Raw genomic sequence first — 17,626 nt, 5'->3', positions numbered from 1 at the left:
GGTGAGTCTCCAATATATGCATACAAAGCTGGCAAGGAGATCAGTTTGCCTTCTCAGAAGAATGCCTTTTAAAAGGTCCAGAAGTATTTTTTTTAATGTCCTATAAATCTTTCAGCTGATTTTAAAGTTTTCATGAATTTTTATGCTAATTGCTGTTATGTGGTTCATGCTTAGATCTTTCAAAGGCAACTATAACAGATTAGCAGGAATCAGTAAAGACATGGGATTAAAGTAATCAGGAAAGTAAAAGCCTGTGAAATCGCAGGGAAGGTGACACATTGATATTTGACAGTACAGACGACAACAGAATACCTGCCTTTATTGCCTAGGCATAGAATATATGATCAAAGAAGTTAAGCCAGAACTATATAAAACACAAGCTACATGTCAACTTGATTAACATAATCATTTCTGGTCCTCACACTATAGGAAGGATGGTAAGGCATAGGGTCGCACTGAAAAGATTCATGAGTATTTCACTATCTATAGCTGGAGATGTTTATGAGCAGAAATTTGGTAAAATGGTATATGTTTTTATTCAAGCTAAGGAGTGAAGATGAATATAATTGAGATATGAAATTATGAGAGACCTGTACAAGATTAAGAGGAAGGATTTTAAATCCCTTGCTAGTGAGTTCAAGAAGTAGGGCACTAAGATCTACACAGAATTTAACAGAAATTGCTGGAAAAATCAGTAGGAAAGGTGATATCAGAGAAAAAGCAAAACAGTTAATTTTTCAGATCAATGACTTTTCATCTCCCTTTAACTATTTTTAGTATTTTCTAACTTTATTTCAATCTCCAAGCACCTTAAGGAATTTCATCTAGTTTGTATGTAGGGTAATAAGTGGAAAAAATAGCATGAAGTTCAAAAGTTACATCACACGAAGTATGATGGAAACTTGGAACACACTGAATAGTGCTGACCTTTACATTAATGTGTTATGATTGGACTAAAAAGGTGGATATATTTAAATTTGTGATACTGGCAGGTCTCAATAGAATGTAAAACAAATTAGAAACAATTTACAACCAACTGTTCCTTTTGAAAACATGAGCAATTTTATCAGGTTCTGTTGGTCTGCATGCTCACGAAATATCCAATATTATTATATTCAATTGCAGTAATTAATTAGTTCTGAAATTAGGTGTTCACAATAAGTCTCCAAACAGTAAGGCTAATTAAATCCTCCACCTATGAACCCACTCCTCCACACTCCCACTTTATCATTTTCTGTCATTCTCCTTCTGTACAGACACTCCTGGGCCTGGTGTCACTTTATGGACATACAAACTATGTATATAAGCTATCTTATGTATTTATATTTATTGTGTTTTATTATTATCGTGTTCTTTACCTTTTGTTGATTTTTAGTGCTACATTGGATCAAGAGTAAGAAATAATTTTGTTCTCTTTTACACGGGTATAAAGAAAATAACATTAAATAATCTTGAATACTTAAATCGTGAATACTTGAACACTATTTTGCTGCACTACCTCAATTTTGCTTGATTTTATTATAATTCATAAAGTTAACCATGTCTGCTTTGAATGAGCTCAATGACTAAGCTTTACAGCCCTACAGAAAAGAGAATTTATTACCTTCTGAGTTAAAAATAATGTTTATTACTCTGAGGCTGTAAACCTCAGTTCTAGATATCTCAGCAATGGAAAACATCTATCTGGCAAAACATTTCATAAATTTCTGAACTTGAGAGGATACAGGCCTACTCTGCTTAATGTCTCCTTATAATGAACACTGCAACCCAGGACCTAGTGTATGGAAATTTGGCTGCATTTCATCTATAGCAAGCATGCCCTTGCTTAGTTAAGGAGAGAAATGTTACATTTTGTATTGCACATATGGCCTTATAATATTATAGTTACTGAATAATTTCAAAGGGAATGAACAGAGACCTATACTTCCACTATCGGTAAATAATATTGTTATTACTTTTATATTGTGCGAACCCTAATCAACTTAATTCTATATGACAATACATGTTTAATATAAACCTGATAATTACCTGATAATCTTTATTAATCCTGTATTGCATAAATAGCAAGTTTCTTGTCTTTTCCAGTTCCTGAATAGTCTCTGCATGTGTTGCCTGAAGCTCTTGTATGGACAACTCTAGATCCTTATTAATGTTGTCCTCCACTTTCTCCAGAAATTCAAGATTTCCATTTTCCTGATGCTTACGAACCTATAATAAAGATAGAAACATATATTTGAGTAAAAATGTGCTATCACAATTAACAACATTTTTTTCTGGCTAAGTGAAAGCATTGAACAAAACTAAAATGTAGAAAATGCTGAAAATGTGAAACAAACAGAACTGTTGAGTCAGCATATCCAGAGGAGAGAAAATGGCTGTAACAGTGCAATGTGAAGATTTTGAATAAGAACTGGAAAAATGTTAGAGATTTAGTAGGTTCAAACGAAATGAAGCAAGTACAGAACAAAAACAGAGGGTAAGCAGAGAGTCAAGACAACCCGAATGACTGAAGGGCTAATTAGCATAATGGTTTCAAAGTGGGAGAAGTTAATAAACAAAAGAAAATGGAGGCAGAAAGGAACAGTTAAATCAGTACTAGTAGCTGAAAACTGACAGCGATTATTATAATCTGAGATTGCTGAACTCATTTGGACTGACTGTAAAGCATTTAACCAAAAGGTTGAGTTGTTGTTCCTCAAGCTAACATGAAATTTTAGCGAAATTTCAACTGAGACAGCTGCATGTTTTTGCTGTTCATGGTCAAATAACATACACTTTGTTTTAAGATTTATCCCTGTAGTTTTATTTATTATTAGCTTATAATTAGTTCAAATTCCAAAAAAGACTGTAATGTTCCAGTTCTAAAAAACAACTCTCTACAATATGAATAAAATATAAATCTATGCAGAACTTCTGAATATAGCCTAATTAAACTTCATTGTGTCAATTAAACATTAACAAAATCCAAATAAACTCTATATTACTCTTTTCTAACATTATCCCCTGCTCTTTCTGAGATTAGGGCTACAATGGCTATTTGAAGACCACTGATGAATTAGCATCTTGAAATGCTAGTCATTGCAATCAGGGCATATGAGGGTCAGATTGTTATTAGACCACAGAGCAGACAAGAATTGAAAGAGGGATCAACTTCTTTACAGTACCTTTATGAGCATCAGTGCTTCACTGAGTTCAGCCACATCAATATCACTCTCCTGAAATTAAAACAGTCAATAAAAGGGCTTATTAAATGGAAATGAATAATACAGGGATAACTGAAAATGACATAGTAGATTCTCACCAAATATGACATTTGGGTTGAATATCATGAATAAATAAACTGTCACATTTTTACATTCTCTTTTCTGAGGCTTTACGATGCATAAAGCTAGTGTGCTTATGGCATGCATAAAACATTTCAAGCATTCCACTGTCACATCCTTAGAGATATAAATTGAGTTCAGGTAAGAAAGCAATCTTACTTTGGTGAAGAACTTCATGCGATCTTTTAGTTCATCCAACTGTTGCTTGTGTTCTAGATAGTGCAACTGCAGTTCTTTGTTCTCCTGGGAGAGTTGTTCATTTTGTGCTGACATTCATTGACGAATAATGGAAATGACACAAAGGTAAGGCTGGACAATAATATGTTAAAATAAACTGTAATATTGATAATATGCAAAGGAGCTCAAATGCTGACCATAATTCCTTTTACAACACTTTTAAAATTTTTTTCCCTGAACCACATATAACAAAATGATAAACCTACTCCCTAGAAGTATAACTGTGATATTTGTGGATATTTGTTACAAGTAATGGTGTGTGTGTGTTGGGGGGGGGGGGTAATATTGCCCTCCCAATATATTTACAGCATTTATTCAAGTTTTTAGGTAAGCAAATGAAATTTTATCAGACACTGTAAATAACAACAGTTACTTTAAAGGGTGACCATCCACCACCATATATTTTAAACAGGCTGTACACCTGGTCATATATGTTTCTTTGAAAAGCTGCAAAATGGTATTATGGTGATACTGGTTTATTGTCCTCATAAAACGATACCAAAGTTACAAAATATTGTTGTATCATACAAGGACCTTGAGCTTACATGCAGATGATATTGGATTACAGCTCTTTACACTTTCTCCAATTTTCAATTGAAGGACCAATCAGGCAGATTGTCTACTTTGCTCTAAAAGTCTTATTGTTCTACCCTACTTCCAACATTCAGTTCCAGTAAAATTAATTAAAGACAATTGTTCCCAAAAAAACATGTTTGACACCTTATCAAACATTTAAAATAAAAATCAAAAATTTGTTCTGTTCTAGTCTGAATGGTCTGATTCAAGTTATTAGGAGTTATCCAGAACAGATATAGGAGGAAACTTAACTCTGTAATATCTGTTTATTCAGCTAAAATGAGCCAACAATGCATAATTTTGGACTGCGCAAAGGTTACCCAAAAAATATCTCACCTCAGATTAAATCAGGCCATTTTATAGGCATACTTGCTGGCTAACTAAAATTGCATTTGGTTTCTTACATACAGTACACACATAAACATTAAATAAATCACTAGGTTATAGTTATAATAAACCATGTTTCATCTATAGAAAATTGTATGCGAACATGCAACGTTGACAACACCATCACGAGTACAAAGTAGTCAAGACTGGATGCTCCTCCTGTCAGATATGGGAATTCAGGATGTCTGATAGTTTCCCTGATGACTACTTCTACGGGAAGGGCACCCAACTTCAGCTCCTGACCAACTGGGTCAAAGAGTTGGATGTACTCAGGATCATCCGGGAAGCTGAAGATGTTATAGATGAAACTTTTGCTGAGGTGGTCACACCCAGAGTACAGGCTTCAGTTAGTAAATGGGTGATCTACAGGGCAAGTAAGTGGTGTAAGCAGTCAGTGCAGGCTTCCCCTATGACTATTCCCCTCAGCAACAAGTATAGCTCTTTGGATACTGCTGGGGGGGGGGGGGGGGGGTGGAGGATGACCCATCAGGAGCAGCAGCCAGGCTAGTGATACTATGGCCTGCTCTGAAAATCAGCAGAGAAGGGTAAAGTCAGGCAGTGTGGTAGTGATAGGGGACTTGATAGTGAGGGGTCAGACAGGAGATTCTGTGGCCATAAAAGAGACATCAGGATAGTGTGTTGCCTCCTGGGTCCCAGGAGTATCCAAAGAGGTATCCAATGCAGGATATTCTCAAGGGAGAGGGCAGAAGTTGTGGTGCATACTGACACCAAAGACATCAGCATAAAAAGGAGACGGATCCTAACACAGGGTGTTATGAAAGAGGCTGACAAGAAGGACCTTTAAGGTAGTAATCTTAAAGGTAGTGCAGGGAGGAATAAAGTAGTGGCTGAGGAGATGGTGCAGGGGCAGGGTTTCAAGTTTCTTGGATCATTGGAACCTTTTCTGGGGACGGGTTGCACCTGAACAGGAAGGGAACCAATATCCTGTCAGAAGTTTTGCTCATGCTACTCAGGAGTGTTTAAACTACTTTTGCAGGGGCCTGGGAACTGGAGCACGAGGTCAGTAAGTGAAGAATTGGAGAGGAAAGTAGATGCTAGGGAAAGTATTGATCGACAAAATCAAAATAACAGATAAGATGGGATGGATAGTTTGAAGTGTATGTATTTTAATGCTGGGAGTATTATAGGTAAGGGTGATGAATTTAGAGCGTGGGTCAGCACTCGGAACTACGATGTGCTCATTACAGAGACTTGGTTGAGAGAGGGGCAAGAAACAATGATTAACATAACAGGTTTTTGAAGCTCTAGAACATCTACCTTCCTGTCCGATCCTTCACTTACTGACCTGGTGCTCCAGTTCCCAGCCCCTTACAAAACTAGGTAAAAGTGGGTAGTTGCTCTACTAATCAGGGACAATATCATAGCTGCATTTGGGTGAGACATATTGGGAGGGTGAAAACACCAAGTCCACTTGGGTAGAACTCAAGAATAGGAACTGTGTAATCACACTGATGGGATTGTACTACAGGCATCCCCCCAATAGCCACTGGGACATTGAGATACAGATAAGTAAACAGAGTACAGAAATGGGTAAAAATAATGGGGTTGTTATCCAAGGAGATTTCAACTTCCCTAATATAAACTGCAACCTTCATAGCAAGGAGCAAAATTTGTTAAGCATATGCAGGAGGGTTTCTTAAATAATATGTAGATGGTCCAATGAGAGAGTCCAATGAGAGGAGGGGCTGTACTGGACCTGGTGTTGGGTAATGATTCTGGCCAGGTGATTGACTTTTCAGTGGGTGAGCAGTTAGGGAACAGTGACCACAACTCCTTAACTTTCAGGATAGCTATAGATGAGGATAGGTAAGGTTTTAGCAGGAGAGTCTTAAATTGCAGTAGGACAAATTACAAGGTAAACCAAATGCGAGGGGACAGCACACTGTTAAGGGCAAGACCTTTAACAGTGATGCTGAGCAGAAAGATCCTTGAAAGTGACTACACAGGTCAATTAGGTGGTTAAGAAGGCTTATGGAATGCTTGCTTTAATTAATTGAAGCACTGAGTTCAAAAGTCAGGAGGTTATGTTGCAACTTTATAAAACTCTGGTTAGGCCACATCTGGAGTGTTGCATGCAGTTCTGGTTGCCCTGCTATAGAAAGGATGTTGAGGCTTTGGAGAGAGTGCAGCATAGGTTTACCAGGGTGCTGCCTGGTTCAGAGGGCATGTGCTATCATGAGAGGCCCTAGAGCGTCGGAGGCTGAGGGGAAATCTGATAGAGGTTTATAAGATTATGAAAGGCATAGATAGAGTAGACAGGGTGTATATTTTTCCCAGGATAGAAATGTCTAATTCTATCCTGGCTGAAGGTGAGAAGGGGTAAATTGAAAGGGGATGTGAGGGGTAAGTTTTTTCCTCGGAGAGTGTTGGATGCCTGGAATCTGCTGACTGCTATGGGGGTAGTGGCAAATACATTAGATACAATATAGGCTTTTAAGGCAAATGATAATGAGGAAGATGAAGGGATATGGACATTATGTAGGTTGGAGGGATTAGTTTTAGGGTTTTTAAAAATTTACTTTTTAGCTGGTTCAGCACAACATTGTGGGCTGAAGGACTTGTTCCTGTGCTGTGCTGTTCTATGTTCGATGTAATTTTTAGGACTACTAAATGTGTTCATAAATCATAGAACACAAACTTATACAATGTAAAACAGTTACGTTTGTAATTGAAAGCAAAATTCTTCTAGATGCTGCAAAACTGAAATTAAAACAGAAAATTCTTAACAGATCAAGCAGAATGCATGCAAAGAGAAATGCATTTTCATACATATTATACCTACCATTATTTATTATGATCAAATAATCAAACTTTTGATCTCTGTAATCAAAATTTTAAAAAACTGCAGATACTTTGTTCATAAAACTATCATTGCTAACTTGTACAATTTTTGTGAAGTCTGCATTTTAGCTTTGTATCTACTTTCTTAACAGACTTTTTCATTTAAAGAATAATATATCATAATTATTCTGCAGAGACATATACAATTTAAAACATGATACAACTTCAGGGTATTACTTTGCTGACTGTGCAATTCTTGAAAGATCTAACATCTTACAGATGCTCATTTCTTAAACCACTTTAGTTCCTTCTATTAAGACTTAAACGTGCCAAAACTGTGGAATTCTGCCTATTTGATACATTTTACACCCTAAGAAGGAACCTATAAATTTGACTGCCTTTAAAAATGTAAGCTAATTCATCGCTGCATGTGGAGCACAATATTCAGTTGCCTGGGAGACTTGGGATCATGTACATTTTAGAATAGGCTGTACAAATATGCACAAAGCCATTTCCACCAAATCTCTTGCCATTGAAGAAAATGAAGTTCATCATGGAAGTCTTTGAGGAAATATGCATGTTATGGGAAAATAAGCAAGTGAGAACATTAATATCTGGAAAAAGCAGAGTTTTATCATGGGGTAAATGTGGGGAAGTGGACTGGTACAATCATGAGTAGCCCAAAAGAGGGACAGGTCTGGAGAGATGATCAGGATGTGGAATAAAACTAAAAGAAATAACTGTAAATTTCACAAGTTTGATTGTGGGTTTGGTAGTCAGTTTAGACTCAATGAATAATTCTGAATATAAAATGCAATAACTGCACAATTATGACACAAAGTGGCTGTGGATTTTTTTTATTAATTTGCGCTCTATGAAGTAACTTTGGAATTGGGTGCCATAACTGTATTGCTAGCGGTGAGACAAAATAACCACAGATAAGAATTCAAATCCAAAATAACAATAAAGGAAATTACACTGGCATCCAGAGCTTAGATAACTACAATCTGACCTCTAGTCCAACTTATAAGTAGTATGAAGAAATTGCTGGTGATGCCATGGAATCTGATTCTTTTGCATTCATGTTTGACTACTTGAGTGTTGGTAGAATTGGCTCACAGTGATTCTTTATTAAAAGATGGCCTTCAAACTCTAAGAACAGGTTAGAGGAGAAAGTGTAAGCAACGATCCCTATCAAGGAGTAGGATTACAATTCCTGACCTCATCACCAACAAAATATTATGGAAGGCTGCCTGGCTGAAAAGATAGTTAAGGAACTGACTACCCTACAAGTGATTTAAATCCTGACAACTCAATGCCTTTCTACCATCTACAAAACATGTCAGGAGTGTGATGGAATATTCTTTACTTATTTTGGTAAGTGTAGTTCTAACAACATTCAATGTGCTTAATACTATTTATTTAGCACAACTCAGCCTACCTGATTTACATTCCTTCCACTACAACATTCAGATTCTATCCACCAGTGTTCTGTACCGAAACATAGTCCACCTATCAAACACACTGCAGTTACCTATCTGTGCTACTTTGGTGGCACCTCCCAAACACAGGGCTTTCATCACTAAGGATAAGAGTGGCAGCAATATGGGCACATCCACACTCTACAAGTTACACACTATCATGACATGTTTTAGTTACTGAGGATCTAAATTCTGGAACTCCCTACCTAATACACCACCACCAGACGGACTGCAGTACTTTATGGAAACTGTGTATCACTATCAACTCACAGGCAGGTTAGGATGGCCAACAATAGCTGTCCTTGGAAAAGAATCAACAGTTGACGTTTCGGGCTGAGACCCTTCATCAGGACTGTTGCCATTTAATTGAATTGACTATTTCTTACATCCTTCACATACATGGGGAGTAAAAATCTTTAGGTTACATCTCCATCTAAATGTGCAATGATAGTAATTTATAATAAATAGAACAGTCCAGGTAATATAGAGTACACTCAAATCAGCATGAGTTCATCAGTCTGATGGCCTGGTGGAAGAAGCTGTCCCGGAGCTTGTTGGTCCTGGCTTTTATGCAGCGGTACTGTTTCTGATGAAGGGTTGGCCCGAAACTTTGCCTGTTTACACCTTTTCATAGATGCTGGCTGGCCTGCTGAGTTCCTCCAGCATTTAATGGGTGTTGCTTTGGATCTCCAGTACCTGTAGATTTTCTCTTGTTTGAAAAGCTATCCTTGACAATGATACTCTTTTTCCCTACATGAAGTACAACATGTTCTAGCAAATTAACTCCTGTAATAATTGTGAAATTGTGTTCAATTAATGGACAGTGTACAACGAACCAATAGTGCACACCCATCTACATTGTTTTTTTAATGCGATAACTGAAATTATTTACGACAACAAACAGATGTAAGCAAAAATAACAGTGGAGATTAATCATCTCTGTGGTATGAATTCACAAATGCACATTCTACAAATTTCATTTATTTCATATACAAAAATACCTCTTTCTAGTTTTATTTTGTCTAAGATATCATTTTTGTCAGCCAGGTCGGATTTAAGTGCGGTCTCAAGCTGTGCAATCTGTATTTTCAGCTGCTGCTCCTTCAACTTCCACTGTTGTTCGTTGGTCATGTCAAAAGCACTGTAACCAAACATGTGGCATGTGAAAAACTATTGGATGTAATCCTCCACAGAGAATAATAATTAAAACTAAAAAGCCTTAGTGGCACAGAGACTGCTGTCATCATGTCTCAGGAATTAAGCAAACATATGCTGGTCTGCTGCTGTTGAAACCAAGGCGCCTTGCTCAGGCTGTGGTTAAATCACATGAAAGGGTTTGTGGGATGAGCAAAGGCACTGGCCTTAATTTAGAGATCTATAGCCAGAAAAAATTGGCATCATTTAAATTTGAGGAACAAGGAAAGGAATTCAATGATATACTCCCAGCTGAATACATAGATCCAAATTATCCAGCAACAGGGGACATACAAAATCATACAAGCCCTTATATTCCCTCAATATAAATAGCATGAACTATCTACCTGGTCGGTACTTAGGAGCTTGTTAGAGAAGCAGCACGAAAAAGCAGCTGCTGGTCGAAAGGAAGTGAAACCTCAAAGCACTAATGTTTTCGATGCCTGAGATACTGTGGCCTATAGAATGATTATTGTGCATGTAAAATGTGCCCATTTGTCTTATTAAAAAAGATGGCAAAACCAAAAAAAAACAACATAGTTCAGTATAGGTTGTTTTATAGCACGCACTTCAAGAAAAAATGCTTTGTAGATGAATAAAATTTAATGATAGAACTGATCACGTATCAAGCTATATACAGTATATTTAAGAAAAACACGAATAATTAGGAATGATTAATGAGAAACAGAACTTAAAGGTAATATAAATTTCCCTTCTCTTGCAATGGTGGATTCACTGATGAAGAGAATAGGTATAATATTGTTTAAAGGAGATGGAAACCAACTGAGAAAGTTGATCAATTATATTCTACTTTGGGATGTAAGATTCCTTTATAGGAAAAACAGTAAGATCAAATTTAGAAGAGCATGTGGATGCAACACTAAGTTCCATAAGAATGTAATATCTAAAAGCAACATTTCCAAATGTAATTGATTTCATTTATATTTACATTAAAGGAGAACTGTATTCAATTCAAGACACTATTCTTTGTTAAGAACTATTCCAGATGATAAGCTCCTACATTAGTAAAATGTTAATCCAAAGACAACTACGTCATAATTCTTTATTCTATCATGTTTGGAATATTGTGGATTTCTTGTGCTTTGTAGCTACAGCTGTCCAATGAATTTTGATTAGAAATGAGATATTTGAGCATTTTTTTTCCAAGAACTAAAACATTGTTAAACATTATATATAATGCAAGCAATCTTTCTTTAGTGCACAGTGAGAAGAAAACACAACTACATTTCCCTGGGGATAAGTACAGTACAAATGTTTATGGCATATTTTGCCAACTGACAACTACCTGTGATTCAAAACAATAAATTGCACAAATGCATTTTTACAAAATGTCATTTTTTTTTGCTTTGATACTGTAACCAAATAGAACTGTTTGAGAAAGTTACATAGCTAAACTAAAATCTATAAACAGGATTCAACTGCACAAATTAGAAATCTACAGTATGTGTATTATCAAACAACTAAGAATATTGGATTCTTAGAAAAATATATAAAACTGCATTGAATATGTAGAAATTGTTTATTGGATAAATCTTGCTTAATTCCATAGTTATCAATGTTTAATAGAGGCTTTTTGTTTGTTTAAATGTTCATATTATGGTTAACCTTCTCCTATTCATTCATCTCAAGATTTTAAAGTCAGATTTTGCCCTTTTGAATCTAGAGCACAAAATCTCAGAGGGAAATACTTGTCACTCCCAATCCTTGAGACTATTCGTGCTATTGACATTGTAGAAGTGAGGAAGAAAAGAAAAGATCACAACCCAGAAAATTACCACCTTCATTGCTGGAAGAGAAACAGGGGAAAATTGGATGAGAATTGGATGGGAACTAGGAACAGACTATTCAGCCCACTGAGTTTATCGGCCAATTTTATTAAATGTATCTGAAATGTAGGTTAATACTATTTATCCATTTCTTCTTAATATCCCTTGATACCCCTCCATATCAAAATCATACTGAAATTTGCCTTTGATTTTTCAATTGATTCATCATTCAAAGTCTTTTGGGCAGATATCCAGTATTGTTTGTGTTACAAAAAAAAACTGATTTCAATCCTAAATAATTTACCTCTAATTTAAAGATTAGATCTTTTTTTAATTTCCCCTTCAGAGAATACAGATTATATCTGCAGCTATCCCATTGCATCTTTCTGTCATTTTAACCACCTTAATTAGATCTGCTCTCTGACATATTAATTTTGAGGGAATACAAAGCAGGTTTATTTTACCAGCCCAGATAGCTTAGTCTTTTAACCCTGATACAATTCTGGTAAATCTGTACCGCATGAGCTTCAAGGACAATCTACTTGATAGGCACGTGTTCTACTTGCAAGTCTGATGCAATTTTCCTGTTAATTATCTAAATAGTTGTGTAATATTCCTTTACATTGTCAAATATACTGAATCAGTCCATTACACTCCATTTGTGGGACAATCATGTTTTCCTTATGCAACTTCAGGCTAGGATACTATAAAGTTCAGCCCTATTACTTATCTTCAGATACCATTCTCTGCAATACCAACTCCTTTAACCCAAGCCACTTTATCCCTGAAGTCAATGGTCACAACTGCCACCATTCCTCCCTATGCCCTCACTCGCATGGGTCCCAGCTATGCTTGCCTATTTGTCGGCTATGTGGAACAGTCTATGTACCAAGCCTACACTGGTGACTGTCCTGCATTTTTCCTATGCTATATTGACAACTGTATTGGTGCTGCTTCCTGCATCCATGCTGAACTCGTCGACTTCATTCACTTTGCCTCCAACTTCCACTTTGCCCTCAAACTTACCTGGTCCATTTCCAACACCTCCTTCCCCTTTCTCGATCTCACTGTCTCTATTTCCGGAGACAGCTTATCTACTGATGTCTATTATAAATGTACGGACTCTCACAGCTACCTGAATTATATCCCTACCCACCATTACTTGTAAAAACACCATCCACTTCTCTCATTCCTCCACCTCCCCCACATTCGCTTTTAGGATGAGGCTTTTCATTCTAGAATGAAGGATATGTCCTCCTTTTTCAAAGTGAAGATGCTTCCCTTCCTCCACCATCAACACTGTCATCAACTGCTTCTCTTCCATTTCATACACGTCTGCTCTTACCCGATCCTCCCGCCACTCTACCAGAGATAGGGTTCCTCTTGTCTTCACTTATCACCCCACCAGCCTCTGCATCCAGCACATAATTCCCCAAAACTTCTGCCATTTCCAGTAGGATCCCACCACCAAGTACATCTTTCACTACCCCCACTTCCCGCTTTCTACAGGGATTGCTCCCTACTCGATTCCCTTGTCCATTCATCCCTCCCCACTGATCTTCCTCCTGGCACTTATCCTTGCAAGCAGAACAAGTGCTACACCTGCCCCTATACATCCTCCCTCACTACCATTCAGAGCCCTAAACAGTCCTTCCAGGTGAGGCGACACTTCAACTGCATGTCTGTTGGAGTCATATAGTGCGTCCGGTGCTCCTGGTGTGGTCTTCTGTATATCGCTGAGACCTGATGTAGATTGGGAGACTGCTTTGCCAAGCACCTACGCTCTGTCTGACTGAAAAAGCAGGATCTCGCAGTGGCCACCAATTTTAATTCCACTTCCCATTCCCATTCTGATATGTCTATTCATGGCCTCCTCCACTGTTGTGATGAGGCCACATTCAGGTCGGAGGAACAACTCCTTATATTATGTTTGGATTGCCTCCAACCTGATGGCATGAACATCAATTTCTTGACTTCCAGTAATGTCCCCCACCCCTTCACCTTTTCCCAGCCCCTTTTCCCTCTCTCACCTTATCTCCTTGCCCGCCTATTGCCTCCCTCTTTTACCAATTTACTTCCCAGCTCTTTACTTCATCCCTTCCTTCAGGTTTCACCTATCACCTTGTATTTCTTTCTCCCCTACCCCCACCTCTTAAATCTACTCCTCAGCTTTTTTTCTCCAGTTCTGAAGGGTTTTGGTGTGAAGTGTCGACTGTACTCCTAGATGCTGCCTGACCTGTTAAGTTCCTCCAGTATTTTGTTTGTGTTTCTCAGATTTCCAGCATCCGCAGATTTTCTCGTCTGTGATTCCACTATTGCTTTTGGTTATAACTTCTTGATCATCACTCTCCCTGATTAACCAATGATCTGACTATATAAATTTCCTGCATGCTCCATCATGTATTCCAAATGATTGGATCACAATTAATGTTTGGTTTTAACAAATATAAACTGGAATATTTCCCACCTCCCTATCACTCTGCCTCTGGGTCCCAGCTGTTCCAGATGCAGACTCACTCAACTGTTTGTAATGGTTCCACAGTAATGCCTTAGATGAGAGTCTATTGAAGTTTGGAGCAGTGGCGTATTACTGAAACAGATATTGATGCATACTATAATAAAGAATGTGTTATGGGTGCATTATAATTTCTTGGTCACTGACTTGCACTACTGGGAAAATATTCCCAATTATTTTTATTGAAATTAAACTGGGTAACCTTCCACTTCATTATGTAGGCTCTGTCTATTATAACATCTAGTTGGTGGAAAAAAATAAATGCAAAATTCCTCTGGCTTTCAAGATTTTTGTTAGGAACATTTTTTATCTGACAAGGCTTGGTAATTAATAATTTTGTATACAATAGAATTAAAAAGTAGTAAATTCCAAAGAGGTTTAACTGATCCTATACCATAATTATGGTGGCAGACATACAAAATCTTCAAGTAAGTTAATGAAAAAATTTGTTTTCATTGTATCCATGTGAATTCTCAATAGATATATTAAACCAGATATTACATATGACAGAAGTAAGAAATTATTGAAACACAATGATTCAATACCATAAATTTACCTGTGAGAAACTGTGCATGTGCCAGGAAAAAAGAGTACAGAACGTATGTGTCAATGTGCAAAATATTCAAGAAAAAATGTAAATAATATATAAACTTAAAACTGCAAAATGAGGTACCTGTTATATAATTTGTCATAATTTTCTTTCAAAAGATCTCTCTCCTTTTGTAAATCCTTGATTCTCTCTTTTAACTGAAGAAAAAGAAAATGTGTTATAAACCAACACAAAATTTAAAAATGGGAAAAAAAAACAAGATTCAGTCTCTTTCCACCTACGTACATCCATGACAGTTCACATGCTCTTGATCTCAACAATTGTCAATTCTCTGGCCCTGATTGCTCATTTACACTATGGATGTCCAGTCCCTTTACTTCTATACCTCATCATGAAAGCCTAAAAGCCTTCTGCTTCTTTCTTGCAACAGACCCAACCCAGTTTCCCTCCACCGCTATCCTCCTCCATCTGCAGGAGCAGCACCTCAAACTCAACAATTTCTCTTACGACTCCTCCCACTTTCTCAAAACTCAAGGCGTAGCCATGGGCACTCGCACTGGCTCCGGCAATGCCTGCCCTTTTTATTGGCTACCTGGAACAGTCCATGTTCCAAGCCATCCCTGGTAATGTTCCTTAACTCTTCCTGCACTGCACTGATGATGACATTGGTGCTTCATGAACCCATGCTGGGCTCGTCAATTTCATCAACTTTGCTTCTATCTTCTCCCTTGCCCTTATATTCACTTGGTATTTAACTGATATATTAACCTACTGACTCCATGGCTATCTTGACTATACCTCTTCCCACTCTGTCTCCTGTAAAAATGACATTCCCTTTTCTCAGTTTCACTGCATCTGTTTCCAAGATGAGGATTTCATTTTCAGGACATCAGAGATGTCCTCCTTCTTCAAAGAACAGGGTTTCCCTTCCTCCACCACTGATGCTGCCCTCATCTGCATTGCCTCCATTTCCTGGACATGAGTCCTCATCCGTTCTTTCTGCCGCCTTTACAGGATAGAGTTTCTCTTATCGTCACTTACCATCCCATGAGCCTCTGTATCTGGTACACCATTCTCCAGAATTTTCAATGTGAACCTACCACCAAACACATCTTCACATATCCCCAGTCTCCACTTTCTGCAGGGATCACTCACTCCATGATTTCTTTATCCATTCGTCCATCCCACTAATCTCCCTCTTAGCACTTATCACTGCAACTGGAAAAAGTGCTACATCTTCCCATCCACTTCCTCCCTTAACTCCCCTTGCCCCAAATAGTCCTTCCAGGTGAGACAGCACTTCACCTGTGAATCTGTCAGGGCTTGTCTATTGTGTCTGGTGCTCCCGATGCAGCCTCATTTACATAGTTTGGGGGACTGCTTTGTTGAGCATCTTTGCTCCATCTGCAAAAAGCAGGTTTTCCCAATGGTCAACCATTTTAATTCCAATCCCATTCCCATTCCGACATGTCAATCCATGGCCTGCTCAACTGCCATGATGAGACTACTCTCAGGTCTCAGGTTGGAGGAACAACTTCCCTCATATTCCATCTGGGTAGACCTGATCCTGATGGCATGAATATTGGTTTCTCCAAATTCCCCACTCTGGCCCCCCCCCCCCCTTAACTCTTCTCTTCTCCTCAAATGCCTATTGCATTCCCCTGGTGCTTCCTTCCTTCCCTTTTTCCTATGGTCCACTCTCTGCTCCTATCAAATTCCTTCATTTCTACCTATCACTTCTTAGCTTCTTACTTCATCCCACCTTCTTCACCTGGCTTCAACTATCACCATCTAGCTTGAACTCTTTTCCCTCCCTCCACCTTCTTATTCTGGCTTCTTCCCCTTCCTTTCCTGTTCTGATGAAGGATCTTGGCCTGAAACATCAACTGTTTATTCATTTCCCTAACAGCCTGACCTGCTGGGTTCCCCCAGCATTTGGGTGTGTTCCTCTGGATTTCTAGCATCTGCAGAATCCCTTGTGTTTAAGATTCAGAACACTTGTATCACAATTGCTGAGTAGACAAACTGTCTACATCTTTTAAACTTCATTTGAAGAGCTCAGTTTATAATGGATTTATCATGAAGCTGTTATGAGTGATTTGGAAAGTAAAGCAAAAAATTGTCAATTTTCAATAAACTAGCTAACATGTTCAAAACTGTTGTAAAAAAGCTAGATATTGTATAAAACTGTAAGTGTCCCTAATGTTAGCTTAACCAGTTTCTGGTTTTACAAAACAGAAAGACAGTTAAGATCTATGCTCTTGTTTCTAGGCTAGATTATAATTACTAACTACATTAACAACTGTGAGACATCACATAAATTCAAAAAGGAGAATTAGAACTTTATAATTTTTTGTTATTTTTTTCGTATTCACTCACAATCCTCTAATACTTATTTTGAAAGAAGATAGTAAATACACCTCATCAGATGCTTTCTGAGAAAATGAGGCTGACATCAGCTGATTTTCAAGACAAAGGCACTTGGAACGTTCTTCTTTCAGCTGTGCATTTAGTTCATCAACTTTGTTCATTAAAGCATCATGACTGGCTTTCATGGTTCTCTGGTTCTGTAAGATGATATATTTTCAAGACTGGTACAGTGATTGTACATTACAAAGTTATGCAATGAAATTTTGGATAACATACAAGGGAATGTGAGAAAAAAGTTCAATTATCATCTGAAAGTATCAGTCAACAGTCTCAGAGTAAACATTTGAGAGGGAATAATTTGTAGGACAACATATTAGGAAAAGAAGGGGTGCAGAACTTCAAAA

The 17,626-nt window shown here is 37.7% G+C and overlaps 1 protein-coding gene across 5 annotated transcripts in view; it reads right to left on the bottom strand.

Annotated features, from left to right (window-relative positions):
• Positions 1–17,626, bottom strand: part of rpgrip1l (RPGRIP1 like) — a 190,493-nt gene that overhangs the window by 110,915 nt on the left and 61,952 nt on the right. For all 5 annotated transcript variants that reach the window (XM_059992825.1, XM_059992827.1, XM_059992826.1 and 2 more), the window contains exons 8-13: positions 17,273–17,419; positions 14,976–15,049; positions 9,808–9,947; positions 3,483–3,589; positions 3,165–3,215; positions 2,029–2,208 (exon numbers count right to left, since the gene is read on the bottom strand). In XM_059992825.1, the coding sequence (XP_059848808.1) occupies positions 2,029–2,208; positions 3,165–3,215; positions 3,483–3,589; positions 9,808–9,947; positions 14,976–15,049; positions 17,273–17,419 (699 nt within the window). The remainder of the gene's footprint in view (positions 1–2,028; positions 2,209–3,164; positions 3,216–3,482; positions 3,590–9,807; positions 9,948–14,975; positions 15,050–17,272; positions 17,420–17,626) is intronic.

Source organism: Hypanus sabinus, chromosome 17 (genome assembly GCF_030144855.1).
Source record: "Hypanus sabinus isolate sHypSab1 chromosome 17, sHypSab1.hap1, whole genome shotgun sequence".
In the NCBI taxonomy this organism is placed as follows: Eukaryota; Metazoa; Chordata; class Chondrichthyes; order Myliobatiformes; family Dasyatidae; genus Hypanus; species Hypanus sabinus.
Note: the sequence above shows the minus strand (reverse complement) of the source record. Positions and strands in the feature narration are given on the sequence as shown.